The sequence below is a fragment of the Astatotilapia calliptera genome, chromosome 22 (assembly GCF_900246225.1).
Source record: "Astatotilapia calliptera chromosome 22, fAstCal1.2, whole genome shotgun sequence".
NCBI classification, from domain to species: domain Eukaryota; kingdom Metazoa; phylum Chordata; class Actinopteri; order Cichliformes; family Cichlidae; genus Astatotilapia; species Astatotilapia calliptera.
Window position 1 is genome coordinate 10,263,951 of NC_039322.1, and position 14,128 is coordinate 10,278,078.

General features: G+C 41.1%; 1 protein-coding gene across 3 annotated transcripts; it reads left to right on the top strand.

Annotated features, from left to right (window-relative positions):
• The first annotated feature begins 381 nt into the window (after window positions 1-381).
• LOC113014708 (death domain-associated protein 6-like) lies at window positions 382-12,900 on the top strand. 3 transcript variants are annotated; one of them, XM_026156405.1, is made up of 12 exons: window positions 383-758; window positions 1,959-1,974; window positions 2,173-2,420; window positions 3,554-4,003; window positions 4,292-4,423; window positions 4,562-4,678; window positions 6,127-6,358; window positions 6,570-6,739; window positions 9,402-9,543; window positions 10,092-10,626; window positions 11,510-11,636; window positions 12,627-12,900. In XM_026156405.1, exons 3-12 carry the CDS (start codon window positions 2,178-2,180, stop codon window positions 12,684-12,686), a joined length of 2,208 nt encoding a protein of 735 aa, XP_026012190.1. In that variant the 5' UTR covers window positions 383-758; window positions 1,959-1,974; window positions 2,173-2,177; the 3' UTR covers window positions 12,687-12,900. The 3 variants fall into 3 exon arrangements, with proteins under 3 accessions (XP_026012189.1, XP_026012190.1, XP_026012188.1); XM_026156404.1 differs by lacking the exon at window positions 1,959-1,974 and having other exon boundaries at window positions 382-762; window positions 2,162-2,420; XM_026156403.1 differs by lacking the exon at window positions 1,959-1,974 and having other exon boundaries at window positions 2,162-2,420.
• The last annotated feature ends 1,228 nt before the right edge of the window (window positions 12,901-14,128 follow it).

Here is a 14,128-nt window from a genome sequence, read left to right on the forward strand (position 1 = left end):
CTGATCCTACCATCTGAATGTTACAGCACAAATCAAGACTTGTCAGAGCAGAAAACGTTTTTCCAATCTTCTGCTGTGTAGTTTGGTAAAGCAGTGTGGTAAAATCCAAGCAGATCAGCATTTTCTAAAATATTCAGAGTCAGACTGGCTATAACCCCCTACGACGTCGAAAGTAGCTTAAACCATCTTTCTTCACCATTCTGAATCTCACATTGAACTTAAACACAAAATAACGGTAAATCTGATAAAAGTTCAAAATATAAAAGTACTAAATGTAAAACAATTAAAGAAGCTTTATAAAGTCAATTAGGTACATTCAAAGAAATAATAATAATAGTAATAAAAATTGACATCAACGGTACACGTCAGCAGCTGTCCAATGGGAAATGGCATTACTCATCGTCACGAATCTGTCGTCCAATCAGAGGCGTTGATGTTGAGCGGAGTTTAGCGGGTACATTTTCGATCTCGATTCGATAGCACAGCTAAGTGAAGGGGCATTGTTTTGATGAAGAAGATCCAGTCTGATAAAAACGAACGAGATTAGAGGTTATCTCGGGTTTGTTTACCCGGTTCACGAGGCGATGAGAGCGTAACTCGACTTTTTTTCTGGCAGGTTATTTTTTTACTTAGAAAAGTCCTAATGCTAACTAGCCTCCAGAGCTAACGTCAGCTAAGTAACTGGAGTGTTGTGATGTCCTGCGGCGGTGCAACGTTTTCTTGTTTCGTTGTCAACTCCAGCGGCTCGTAAAGAACAGGTCGGTGTGTATCCTACTGTCGCATTATTACGGTGTGCGTGGGCGTGCTTTATTTAACCTTTTGTCTTAAGTTTTCCACCTGTAATGTGCTGTCTGTGTCATCGTGATTAGTTTCACTTTCATGTGTTTGGAAACTGCTATCTCCTGTTTGTTTTCCTATTTTCCGAGTAAACACAGCGGAACGATAACACTGATCAGCCGGCTTCTGTAGCCCTAAATGAAGCATCAAATTCACAAACTGTCGATGCTTCTGTGTTAATGCTGTAATATGGACGCAGGAGCCTGCCTTCCAGTTATTGAAGTTTAACTGATGATAGAAAATGGTGGCATGCAAATCACAGGTTCACACATCCTCAGGTGAATTGTCTAGGCAACGGGACATTGTTGAAAGCAGTCAACTGACATGACTTTGGAGACTTCTAAGGCTTCTGAGGGCCACAGAATGTATTTTAGCAGTCATTCCAGAAATCCATTACCCAGCTTGGGAATTTGAGTGATCATGCCCCTGTTTTAGGAAGCTATTTGCTCAGATTAAACTGTTTTTTTAATCCAGAGGTGCTTCATCTATTATCAGGTAACTATGCTGATCCACAGTAGGTTGTGTTAGAGAAGAGTAGCATACATGTATAAAACCAGTACCTACTGACCAATCAAACCGACCATCATTCTGATGCCCTGGTGAGCATCAGTAAAAAATATGGATTTTTATACTCACCTTTATTCCTGCTTTTTCCCTTTTCACTGCAAGCAATGTTTAAATTATTTCATTCCTTTATATGTGGGTGCAGCTGAAACTGTCTCACACACATCTGCACACTATAGTGTTTATTTTACAAACTAAAAAATTGTAATTATACTTCAGATCCTCCTGTGTCTTTATGGTGGAGCTGTGAAAGTGACAGCTTTGTTAATGCGCACAAATGCATGTGTTCAGCTTTCATTCCTGACTTTAAATTGACTTTTTTGACATTGGAGGACTTTTCCACACATTAATGTAGCACTTTTGAAACATTTCCTCGTACAGACACACAGTAATTTCATCTGGCAGCTGTGGTGCTTTCAGCCTTACTGTGTGTTACTCTTCATTTTGTGTTCTGACATCATAGTTTGTAAAGGTAGCCACTCTGCAGTCATTAGACTTGTCTATGTTTCAGATCTTTCATGTGAATATGACCTGAAACTGGTTCTCTTTGAAACCAGATAAAAATATCCTGGGTTTGTTGAACTCTGTTCACAGAGCAGGTCCCTGCTTTGGTATTTAAATAATCAGAAGTGCCCACATGGCCAGAATTTGTCACCTTTTTTTGTGCCAATGTAAATATTGTACAGATCATGAAAACACTGAAGTTCTGATGCTTGTGTGTCATCCTGTTCTGGTCTCATTCTGCCTGTTTGTATTTTAGAAAGCCGGCGTTTTGAATGGCGGTGGCTCCTGCCTCGATGGCAGATAAAATCATTGTGCTTGATGAGGAAGGCGAAGAAGAAGAGAGTCCTCAGCCCTCCTCCTCTGCCTCCAAATCAAGCCCTGACCTTCAAGCCAAAAATGTCTCGCCGCTCAAAGCTCAGCTGCCAGTGCCCACACACATTACCCAGTCACCCTTCGCTACAGCGAAGAAGACCACGCAGTGTCTGCAGGCAGAGAATCAGAAGTTGTTCACTGAGGTGAGTTTATATGATGTTCCAAAGTTCATGACCAGAACTTAAAATAATGACATTTATGCAGAAGTATTTCATGTGTATCAGACTTCAGATTGCTCTAAGTGCTCAGTTTTTCTGTCTGGGTGACATTGACTTAAAATCTTATCTGTGTGTTTTTAGGCTAATTGTTGAAACATGATATATTTAAATGTTGACTTTTAAATCAAATTAACAAGTGAGATGATCCATGTTTCCCAAATAATACTGTGGGAAACTCAGTGGTGTCATCAGTTAGTTCCTCATTGAACAGATCAACTCCACTCTTCTAGGCTGCAGCTGGTGGTCTTTACCACACTGGGGGCCTGACCAGCCTGCAGGGGAAACACAGGAAGGTCCACAGTTCGCTGGTCAGCAGTGACTCAGCTTTCAGAATAAGAGAGGATTGTATGGTGGTTAACCTGTTATATGTTGTCTCATAGTGATTCAGTAAATGCAAATTCCTGAGTACAGTCTAGTTTTGCAGAACATTGTTCCATGGAGTTTATCCCAGCATGAGGCGAATTACTTCCTACAGCTCTCCTCCACTGGGTGCAAAACAATTTTATTAAAACAGTCATTAAAAAAAAACACGTTTAGTATTTGAAAGTTGGTAAGACCATTTTTGTATATTTCATTTTGATATATAAAAAACAACAACTATAATAAAATAACAATAAAATAATGTAGAAGAAAAAACTATAATAAAAATAACATTCAATTATTATTATTATTTTTAATTTGGCTTGTATGACAGTCTCATTAATAGTGACGGTTTTTTGTGTTTGTTTAAGAAATGAACTGATGGGTGGGTGAGGTTGATTTAGTTGGAGAGTGTACTGTGAGAGGATATACCCACTAGCATTAAATATGTATGTAATATTAAACTTTAGATCTAAACTTCCTCATTTAAATTACCTACTTATTTGAAAATATACAGATACACCCTATAAAGTCAATCCTGGGCCACTTTATACTGCAGATGTGTGTTTGTGTTAAAAAAGCACTGAAACCAGTCTTGTAACATCTGTCTTTTTCACTCCCTTGTTGTTCTCTTTGGTTCCTTATCCGTCATACTTTCTACTTTATCTCATCCTTTTTTTCTGTTTTCTTCCCTCCAGTTTGTGGAGCACTGCAGGCCCCTCACAGAGGACTGCCCGGAGGTCTTGACCTTCCTCCAGACAAAGCACTCCAAGGCCTGCCCGGACTTCCTGTCATCAGTGGAGTTGAGGAACACTTTGGGACGATGTTTGACTCGCGCTCAGGCCAACCGCTCTAAAACATTTGTCTACATCAGTGAACTGTGTACTGTGCTCAAGCAGCATGCCATCAAGAAGAGGCAAACCCTCTTCAAGGTTGACCATGGGCCTTCTACCTCAACGTCGAGTGATCTTCAGTCTACCTCCGTCACGCTCAAAAGTACAAGCAAGAGTAAAGGTAACCTGGACGAGGAGGAAGAAGGTGTGCAGCCGGCAGCAGATGAAGAGCAGCCTTCCACCTCAGGACAGCAAGAGAACAGAGAGGCAGACCGAGAAGAGGAGAGAAAAGCTAAAAGAGCCTCCAGGAAGCAGGTTAGTGTGGATTAGGAAAGTTGGAAAGTTTTATTTGTATACTGTATATTATATATACAGTTTTATTTGCACAGCACAATTTGCCTCAGTGTTTTTAATATGACTTCAATACAGTCATTTTAAAAGGGAAAAAGAGTAAAGCAGATCAAAGCACACTGGTTAAGGCAGCCATTAAATATAAACTATTAAAAATATAAAATATCCCTCCTTTTATTTTTCAGCAACAGTAAGGGTTTAACACTTTTGTAGGAAATTATCATTCATGTCTGTCCTGTGTGTTCCTCTCAGATAGCGTACCTGGAGAACCTGCTGAAGGTGTACAACGAGGAGATCTGCCGCCTGCAGCAGGCTGAGCTGAGTCTCACTGACATGGAAGCGGAGGACTCGTTATACATCCAGGAGCACAAACTCAAACGCAAGGTCAGCCTCCAGTGTGGTGCAGCTCGGTGGCTTCCACTCTCTAATACAGACATTAAAGCTGTAAAATGTAAATGTTTACGACAGCCTGAGTGGCAGCTGCTCACACCTCCCTCACGTGTCCTCCTCCTTTTTTTCCAGATGATGAAGATTTATGAAAAACTGTGTGAACTAAAGGGCTGCAGCACACTAACAGGCCGAGCCATTGAACAGAGAATCAGCTACAAAAGCACTCGTTACCCTGAGATCAACAGGAGGGTGAGCTGCACGTTGTTGGGGCTACTTTCTAACCCGAGGGGTGGATTAAGACGCATCTGCAACAGAGCCAGGCTTTTTTTGCATTAACTGCCTCATTGAAACCAAATACAGTTATGATGACTGTGGTTCTAAACTTTGCCTGTTAACTCTGGTTTTACACTTCAGTCTCTGCGCATGCTCACATTTATGTGCTGCTTTACTCGTAGAAAATTCCAGGCAGACATTATCAGCAGAAGATTAAAGGGCTGTAAAGAAATCTTAAAATCAAACAAAAAACATTAAACAGCAAAGGCAATGCCGTGTTTATACACTGTTGAAAAAACATGACAGTAAAAAAGCAAGGGGATGTCCAATAGTCCCGGTATAACACAAAGTCACTAAGGCCTCCTCATGTAACAGCTCGTCTCCCATGATCTCCTCCATACTTGAAACTATGCTGGGAGATGAAGCAAACCTCCTTATGACTGCATGTGTGGATGTGACATCATGGAGAAGCTGGACTGCCTGTGCAGCCTGAAGGTGCTGCTTCAAGCTGCCACCAGTGACAAAAAGCAAAACTAGAGAAAAGTCATTAAGGATGAGGAGACGGTCTGTGGCACCACGTCCTAAACCCTCACATCTCAGTCAGCGTGTTCAGCAGTTTTATTTATACAGCGCCAAATCACAAAGACAACAGACAACCCTAACAATCATATGACCCACTGAGCAAGTGCTTTGGAGACAGTGGGATGAATGCTATAACTTAAGAATGCAGTGACGTAGGATTTTAACATTTTTATAATAGGTGAAGTTAATAGGAGGCTGAGTGGGAGCTCTGATGGCGGTTAGTATTTTTCCGATTGCCTGAAAAGATGCCTCTCCAGTCCTCCGGTTGACACTTTCATTTGAAATAAAGCAGTTGAAATGGATTCACATCTGGACTGATTGATATTCCTTAATTTAAATGACTTGATCTTACACTGCAGTGATTCAGTGTTCCCTTCATTCTTTGAACATTTGCTGTTCTGCTCTGTGTGCTCTCAGGACTGCTGTTTATTTTGAGCTCTTCTGAACTCTGTAGCATTTAAACTTGATTCTAATTCAGGTCTGATGCTGTCGTATAATCTAATGAAACATTTGGGTTACATTTTAGTTCGTGACTAATTCAGATTTACTGCTAAAATATTCTTGGTTAAACTGATAAGGTTTCTAATTTAACATTAACTGTGAGCATCAGTGTAAAAGATATTAGGCCACAGATCAGGACCAAGCATAAAAACATTATTGGTTTCTTGCTGCTATTAATGGTTTCTGTCTGAGGTTTCTGAACTATTTGAAGTTCTTTATAAAACACAAACTGGCAGAAACACACAGCGATCACACAGAAGAGATTTGTATCTGTGGTTATTTAATTTCATGGAGCTATATTTTCATTCGAGTTTTGTCCTCTGTGTTCCTCCCTTTGTCAGATCGAGCGTTTCATCAACAGTCCCGAGGTACGACAAAACCCTCCTGATTACCAGGACATCCTCCAGCAGGTGTTGCGTGCCAACGATCGCCACAACCTCTGCTTGACCAGGAAGCATATAAACCAGATCGCCCAGGAGGCGTTCAGAGAGACCGGGAGCCGCATACAGGACCGCCGTCACCTGGACCTCGTCTACAACTTTGGCTCTAGCCTCACCGACACCTATAAGCCTGGTAAGATAATAAAGAGAAATGCTGCTGCTCGTGCGGGGCTTCACTGTCTGACTGCACACTGAAGTGTTTCTACTCACAAATCTGATCGTCGATTTGAATTAAAATATGAATATTTGTTCATTAATTTACTTTAACGTTTGCTCCACACTTTCATTTCCTCACTGCTGACATTTTTGCTCTCATCCTCTTGTCTCTCCGCCTCCCTCTTTAGCCACAGACCCGGCTCTGAAGGACCCATCACTACTGAAGAAACTGCGGTCGAACCGAGAAGTTGCTCTAACTAGCCTGGAGGAGGTCATCAAGAAGTACGCTGTGAAACAGGACGACACGGAGGAGAAGGAGAGGAGCAAACGACTGCAAAAAGACAGGAAGGACAAAGAGGTAACAGAGGAACATCATCACAGTGATAGGTTTGTAGCTTAAACCTATTCGCTGGAACGTTGAAGACAATTTAATTACACAGCAAAGTAAGACACGAGTAGGCAAAGTTCTTTATGTTCCTCGTGCACGGGAGAGAACTGGACAAACGCCGTTCCTTCGCTTGACCCCAGTTGCTCTCGTCCGCTCCCCCGTAACACTGCTCTTTTATTGAGGTTACATGAATATACATAGGTTCATTAACATATGACGTCTACCTACACACAAAGAGTACCTTGCCTGTGCGTTGTGTAAGTGTGTGTGTGTGTGGGGTCAGAGTGTGACCCGATAAGCGACTTCCCTAAACCTGCTGGTCTGGAAGTCCAGCAGTTCATCTAAACAAAAGGCACTTAGACTAAAACAGACATAGCTACGTTTATCCTACCACAAAACAATAAAAGAAGGTACAACCTCCCCCATGCTCCCAGGATGTGGGTGTGAATGCCAGAGCACTCTGGAATGCACACAAGTCTTTGCAGACTATTAACTATTAACACTATTAACTATGACATTGATTATAAAACTCTAAGCATATATGAGTAGATATTTCTAAACATAAATGACAATCAACAATATAAACCTGACACACAGCTGTTTGGTTTTATTTTTATGTGTGAAAACATTAGATTTTATGTCTTTCTGTTTTTCTGAGAGGTCGTTCTCCGTCACGATGGGAAAATATTCCTCTTCTTCTGCCCGTCTCCGCTGTGGTGTGCCCCAGGGCTCGGTACTGGGTCCTGTGTTGTTTTCTCTGTATATGTTGCCCTTGAGCTCCATTTTTGAAAAACACAATGTCTCTTTTCACTGTTACGCTGATGATATTCAAATCTACCTTCACCTGACTGGGGATGCTTTATCCTCACCACATCCTCTGTTTGACTGTCTGAGTGATGTCAAGGACTGGTTATCACGTAACTTTCTTACTTTAAATGGAAAGAAGACAGAAATTATTGTTTTTGACCGAAATATGCCTCTGGGACAATTGACTGACACATTTGGGCCTGTTGCTAACTACCTTACTGATACTGCCAGGAATCTTGGAGTTTTCATGGATAGTTCCTTCAAACTTGACAAACAGGTCTCTACTGTGGTAAAAACTAGCTTTCATCAACTACGCCTAATCTCTAAGGCTAAACCCTACATACCACACAAAGATATGGAGAAACTCATTCATGCTTTCATTACGTCAAGACTGGACTATTGTAACTCACTCTACTTGGGTCTACAATCTTCTCTTCTGCAGCGTTTGCAGCTGGTCCAGAATGCCGCAGCACGTCTCTTGACCGGCACTAGAAAGTTTGACTCTATCACCCCTGTTCTGAAAAATTTACACTGGCTTCCTATCAAATATCGAATTGATTTTAAAATTCTATTGTTTACTTATAAAATTTTAAACAATATGGCACCTGACTACTTAGCTGATCTCCTCTGTCTGTACAGCCCTCAGAGAGCACTAAGATCATCGGGCCAACTGCTCTTGGTGCAACCTAGGTCTCGGCTGAAGACCAGAGGAGACCGTGCCTTTGCCGTTGCTGCACCCAGGCTATGGAATACTCTCCCTCTTCATATTCACGCGTCAGATTCCATTCAGTCTTTTAAATCACGTTTAAAAACGTATTTGTTTGATCTGGCATTTAAGGCGAATTAGGGTAATTTACATCTGGCTCTGTATTTAGATTATGTAATTATCTTATATTTTATATATTTGTAATTTATATTTTATTGTGATTTTATTTGTACTGCGATTTTACCGGAAAGCACTTTGGTGTACTTTGGTCTTAAAAATGTGCTATATAAATAAATTTTGATTGATTGATTGAACATCAGTCTGCTTTATTTCTTAAAAAGAATTAAGGTCAAAATTTGTGGTACATCTTGTGTATTGAATAGCAATATATTTTACAGTTTAATCTTATAAAGCAGAGGAAGAAAGTATTTTAATCACACAGGACTGTAAAAGTACCAAAGTAAAGAAGTAAAAATTTAACTCAGGTTTTACCTTTTCTATTTATTTATGTTCTGATGAGGTATGTTGGAGTTAATAAATAAAAAAATTGTCAATGTCAGTAAAATTTGCTGGCTCAGAAATATAAAATACATAGTGGGGAGGAAAAATTGTAATGTGACAAAGAAAAACATTTATAAACCTGTGAGTCGTGTTTGGGGGAAAACAAAGAAACTGGAGTGTTTATTTGTTTCACTTAATCCCAAAAGTTTTGTCTCATATTAATCTGAAATTATGAGACTGTAAAAGATTTTAGTTTTGTGCTTGTTTGTGCGATCGTGCCTCAAGAGTTGGCAGTTTGTCTTGTAATCGGAAGGTTGCCGGTTCGAGCCCCGACTCTGTCGTTGTGTCCTTGGGCAAGACACTTCACCCATTGCCTACTGGTGGTGGTCAGAGGGCCCGGTGGCGCCAGTGTCCGGCAGCCTCGCCTCTGTCAGTGCGCCCCAGGGTGGCTGTGGCTACAATGTAGCTGCCATCACCAGTGTGTGAATGTGTGTGTGACTGGATGTAGTGTAAAGTGATTTGGGGTCCTTAGGGACTAGTAAAGCTCTATACAAGTTCAGGCCTTTTACCATGTGTTTGTGTTCTGAATCTTGTTTAATTTCCTTTGCTGCGTTTCAGGGCCACACGTCAGGAAAAAAAGTGGAAACTGAAGAGATGAATGGCGTGTCTGAGGAGGAGGAGGAAGAGGATGAAGATGATGAATCCTCAGATCCAGACATAGAGGAAGAGATCCAGGCCAGCACTCAGCAGGATGGACCAGGTTAGACCAAATAAATGTGGTTATATTGAAGCAACATATTGGCTGACAAGCATCAAATTAGATATAAATCTAATTTCATTGTTCACCACAAAAGCTGCATGTATAGAACACAGGAGTTTGCATCTAGGTAACTGCCCTCTGCGGTCTGTACCAGGATCTAAATATTCTTATTTTATGAAAACATAACTGAGTTTCTGAGATTTTAAGTCACCGCTAGGACTGCTGCTAAGGTTAGCCACACTGTGCTGATAATGTGTAACGTATGATTTAATCATTGAACAGAATGATTAACAATTTAATGTGACTCATAAACACACAGAGAATTCATACAGACAATGTTTAAACTCATCCGTCAGATTGGGCTCAATTAAAGACTGTTTTTCTTCCCTTTAGGCTGTTATTTAGTCTGTTTTTTTTCTCCCTTTTAAACAACGAATACATTCATACAGTCAAATAAGTGTTATCAGATTTCAAAAACTGTGACCAGATGAAGGGGGCAGAGATAAGAGAAGAAAATATTTATGTGCCTTTTTTGCTTCTTTCTTTAGATGAAGAAGACAACGAGGAAGACGACATTAACGAGGTGGAACAAGCGAGCGAAGGCACCAACAAGGAGGATCAGAACGATGATCAGATTGCACACGTTTCTGCAGGCGAAGAAGGAAGCTTGAAAGATGAGGACGAGCAGGTTACGAGTCCTGCTTCTGATGAGACAAAGTCCCAGATCTCGCCGCTGTCTGATATCCCCTCCCCCGCAGAAAGCCCCAGCCAATCAGAGCCCATGCAGACTGATGACCAGAGGCCGTTATCGAATGGTGACCACAAGAGCTTACAGGAACCTGCAGATTCTTCCAGTCATGAGTCAGTCGTCCTGTCAAACTACAACCAAGGCAAAACGGGCCTCACAGCAGCAGCCAATGGGAAAGCATCTCCGTCATCGCCAGAAGACGGCGTGGAAAGGTGCGGCACGCAGACAAGCAATGGCACGTCTCCACCGCCCAGCCCCAGAACCACGAGGAGCCAGAAGAGGAAGTGGGAGGAAAGCAACTCGCAGAGTAGAAAGAACCTAATCATCCACGACAGGTGAGGCTGTCGCTGAGAGGTCAGGAGTCCACGATGAAAATGTGTTTGTGAGATAATTAATAATACAAACAAACAAATAATGACTTATTTCTCAAAGTCAATGTGAATGTATTTGATGCTCTTTAGCTTTGTAACTTTTATAACTGTTCAGAAGGCAGAAGCAGGTGTTATAATGTGTTTATAGTAATATTTAAAACTGTAGGAGAGCAGCATGGAGGCCTGCTGCTCTCAGGAGGAACAGTTTTACGCCTCCACCGTGAAAAGCTGATGAGGCTTTGTTTCCACTCTGCCGGGCGGCGTGAACACGATAGTTCAAGATCGACGCAACGGAGCATTTTCAATTTGAAACCATCAGTGCGTCTACTGGGACGCTGAGGCCTTTCACCTTTTGAATACGATGAACTTAAATAGTTTTAATAAACAGAATGTGAAAGGTTTGACTAGTTTTTAATTAAATAACCAAATTTGTGTCAGGATGAGAAATTCAGGCTTAATTAAACTTCTTGGTGGTGATTTGACCTCAGAATAAGTGTGGCAGTGTGAAAACACTCATGTTTAATTACCAGTGAGGTAACAGTTGAACTGGAAATTAATAATGGTATCCTAAGACGAGCTCTAAAATCATTTCTCTTGCTTGTATCAAGAGTTACCAGATCATTTCTGTTGTGTTCATCACTTCATAATCTGAGACTCTCACTGACTGTGTCTAATAGACGAGGCTGCATTGAAATGTGTGACTTCTTTGAAAATGTCCAGTTATCGAAAATCCTGCTCTCATTTAAATTGTAGTTTCAGCTCTTTGAACTTGAGTTCATGGTTTTATTTCTCTGGGTTCATTTATTCTCTGTATGTTTGTTGATCTTGGCTCTTTCATTCTCCTCAGTGATGCGGACATCCCTCTGGATATGGGCGTTGTGACCTGCAACTCTCCAGAGACCACTCGAGCAAACACGCCAACGCAGGAAGTGGTCAGCAGCTCGCAGTCGACACCGCCACCGAAGAAAAACAAGGTGGGGCAAATAGAGTCATACCAGAGGAGCTGAGTTTCAGGATAGAAACGATGCAGTGAGGACGACACTTTGAATAAAACACCTCACGTGTCTGAATTTACAGTTATTTTGTCATTTTGACAAACTGTATCAACACAATGGACCTAAAATAACACACAAAAATAAAACCTCAAAGTGGTGAAAAGTGAAATAGGTTTTGCAAAATATATTTAAATGTTTAACAAATAATTTTTATAGCTTGAAGTCTAAATATACATACATGTAAAAAAAAAAATTTTCTTTTACAAATTTTGTAAACAGGTTTATCCAACTACTTACATTCAGAAGTGTGTATCTGTTCACACAAATTATTTGTGCCACTCTGAAAACTAGTTCCTGTTGCCCACAAGACAGAGGGGCACATCACAGGCCTGACAACAGGATGTGTATCACTCCTCCTGTTGTCCACCTGGAGACGGTGTTTACATTGAAGGCTGCCTTTGGTGTTTTTTTTGTCCAGCTGTAGCTGCGTCGTTGTTTTGACAGACACACAGAAAAAACCCCACTTCACTCCAAACGAGCTTAATGCCACAAATCTCAAAAATTGCTGTTCTCGCAGCCATTTTCTCAAAACCTTCGTCTGTTACTAAGCAACCAAATGGTGTGTTGCCATATAATTTTGTGATAGGCTGACAAGGTGAATTTTTCCATGAATAGTAAAGGGCGTTGAAAAGCATGGCGTGAATTATCATAACTCTGGTGTTATTTGGCCTCTCAACACTAAAAACTGGAACGTAGTTGAAGTCTTCACTTTTAACACAAGTTAACAACTGAGGCTCAGCGAGGGTGCGTCTTGTTGCCACGTCACCTTAAATTGGTCATGTGATGTGGGCACACCGGTACGTCTGTCAACAGCATCAACATGTTTTTAAAGATGTTTTTATTCTGCTGATACTCCGAGTGTTTCTCCAGAAGAGTAAATACTTTATGCTGCTGTCTGTGTGATTGCAGGTCAACGTGGCGACACAGTGTGACCCAGATGAGATCATCGTCCTGTCAGACTCAGATTAACCTTTAACCTCAGAACTCTGACTAGAGTCAGCAGAGGAAGTCTGAGGTTTGAAGCAAATAAAAGCCAACACAACTGTTTTTGTAAAGAACTGGAATGAAATGTTTGTGATTCAATGTGTATAAACGCCAGCTGAGGCAGCAGGTTCTGGGATGCCCCTGCTGTGCACTACAGAATAAAGTTTTCATTTGATCCGAGCAGGGAAACTCGAGCTGACGCTGACCTCGGCTGCTTCTTGCACTTTGGGTACAGAAACTAACCGCCACTCATTGTGTCGCTAAAAATAGTGAAATACATTCTGTTTTTTTACTGCTCTGAAGCTGAAAATACTTCACTGGGATTCTTTTTACTCGACCTGAACGCTGATTTGTGGTTGGTGTGTTTTTAGGTAACAATCAGTGCCTGATTAAAATTGAACTGAGCAGTCAGACGTGAGGCCCAGATGTTGAATTTCACTGGACATGGCTGCTCTGGCAAACTTCCAGTTTGTTTACATTTTTATATTTCAAATCTGTTTTCTTGACAGAGCAGGCGGTGAGGTGATGTTCTCTATTAAAGTCTTTCTATTGATGTTGTTTTATTTGCTGCTATTTATGATCTGAGCGAGCTGTGCCGTGGTTTCAGTTGCAGCAACGACAACAGGAAAACATTTACACTGCTTAGATGTTTCCTCTCTCAATTTCGATTCAAAATGAATTCAGTTAAAAGGTTTAAAATAAAGTAATTTACCTACTGAGGCAGGTGCTGGTGAGGCTGCAGGAACAGCTACAGGAACGGAAACGCTGAAAGTTCTCTTAGCAAACCCCACAAAAAAACAATCCCCCACCCCCCCAAAAAACTGCAACAAAGTCTTCCTGCTTAAACATGTTGTTGTGCTGCATCACTCACAGGAGACAAAAGCATTAATCTGAACTAACCAAATCACTTTTGAGTCATTTGTGGGACTTTTGTTGATTTAAAAACTAAAACACACCAGTGAGCCACAATTTTCAACCTTTTGAGGATTTTAAAATAATGCTACACTCACAGAATGTATTAATCCTCGTCTGAAAAGTAGTTCTAAACAAATCCGCTCCTCCTTTTGGAGTAGCGTATGCTGAAAACTACATGCCCAGCTGTTTTAAGAAATAACTGCATATTTATGAGCCTCATTTCCAGCCGTCTCTAATCATAACCAGCAGTAAAGCGCAGGAAGTTATGACGCGTACCGCTTGTCGAGGGGTCTGTTGACACTGAAATATAAATAACAGCAGTCTTATCTTTAAAGCAGTCAAATTTCATCCCAAGACAGACGAACTCTACCTCTGCCCACAAGTGTGCGTAAAAGATGGATGTAGTCGACATCATCCATTTGTTCCTTAAGTCCTGATATGTCGAGCTGAATGTTTTGGCAAGGTCACGCTGAACCCCCTTTAGGTACTGACCTGTCAATCATGAAGTAGGC

Coding starts and splice junctions, on each gene's coding strand:
- LOC113014708 (XM_026156404.1), top strand. CDS start 2,178: ATGGCGGTGGCTCCTGCCTCGATGGCAGATAAAATCATTGTGCTTGAT. Junction 4,004..4,291: donor AAAGAGCCTCCAGGAAGCAG/GTTAGTGTGGAT, acceptor TGTTCCTCTCAG/ATAGCGTACCTGGAGAACCT. Junction 4,679..6,126: donor ACCCTGAGATCAACAGGAGG/GTGAGCTGCACG, acceptor TCCCTTTGTCAG/ATCGAGCGTTTCATCAACAG.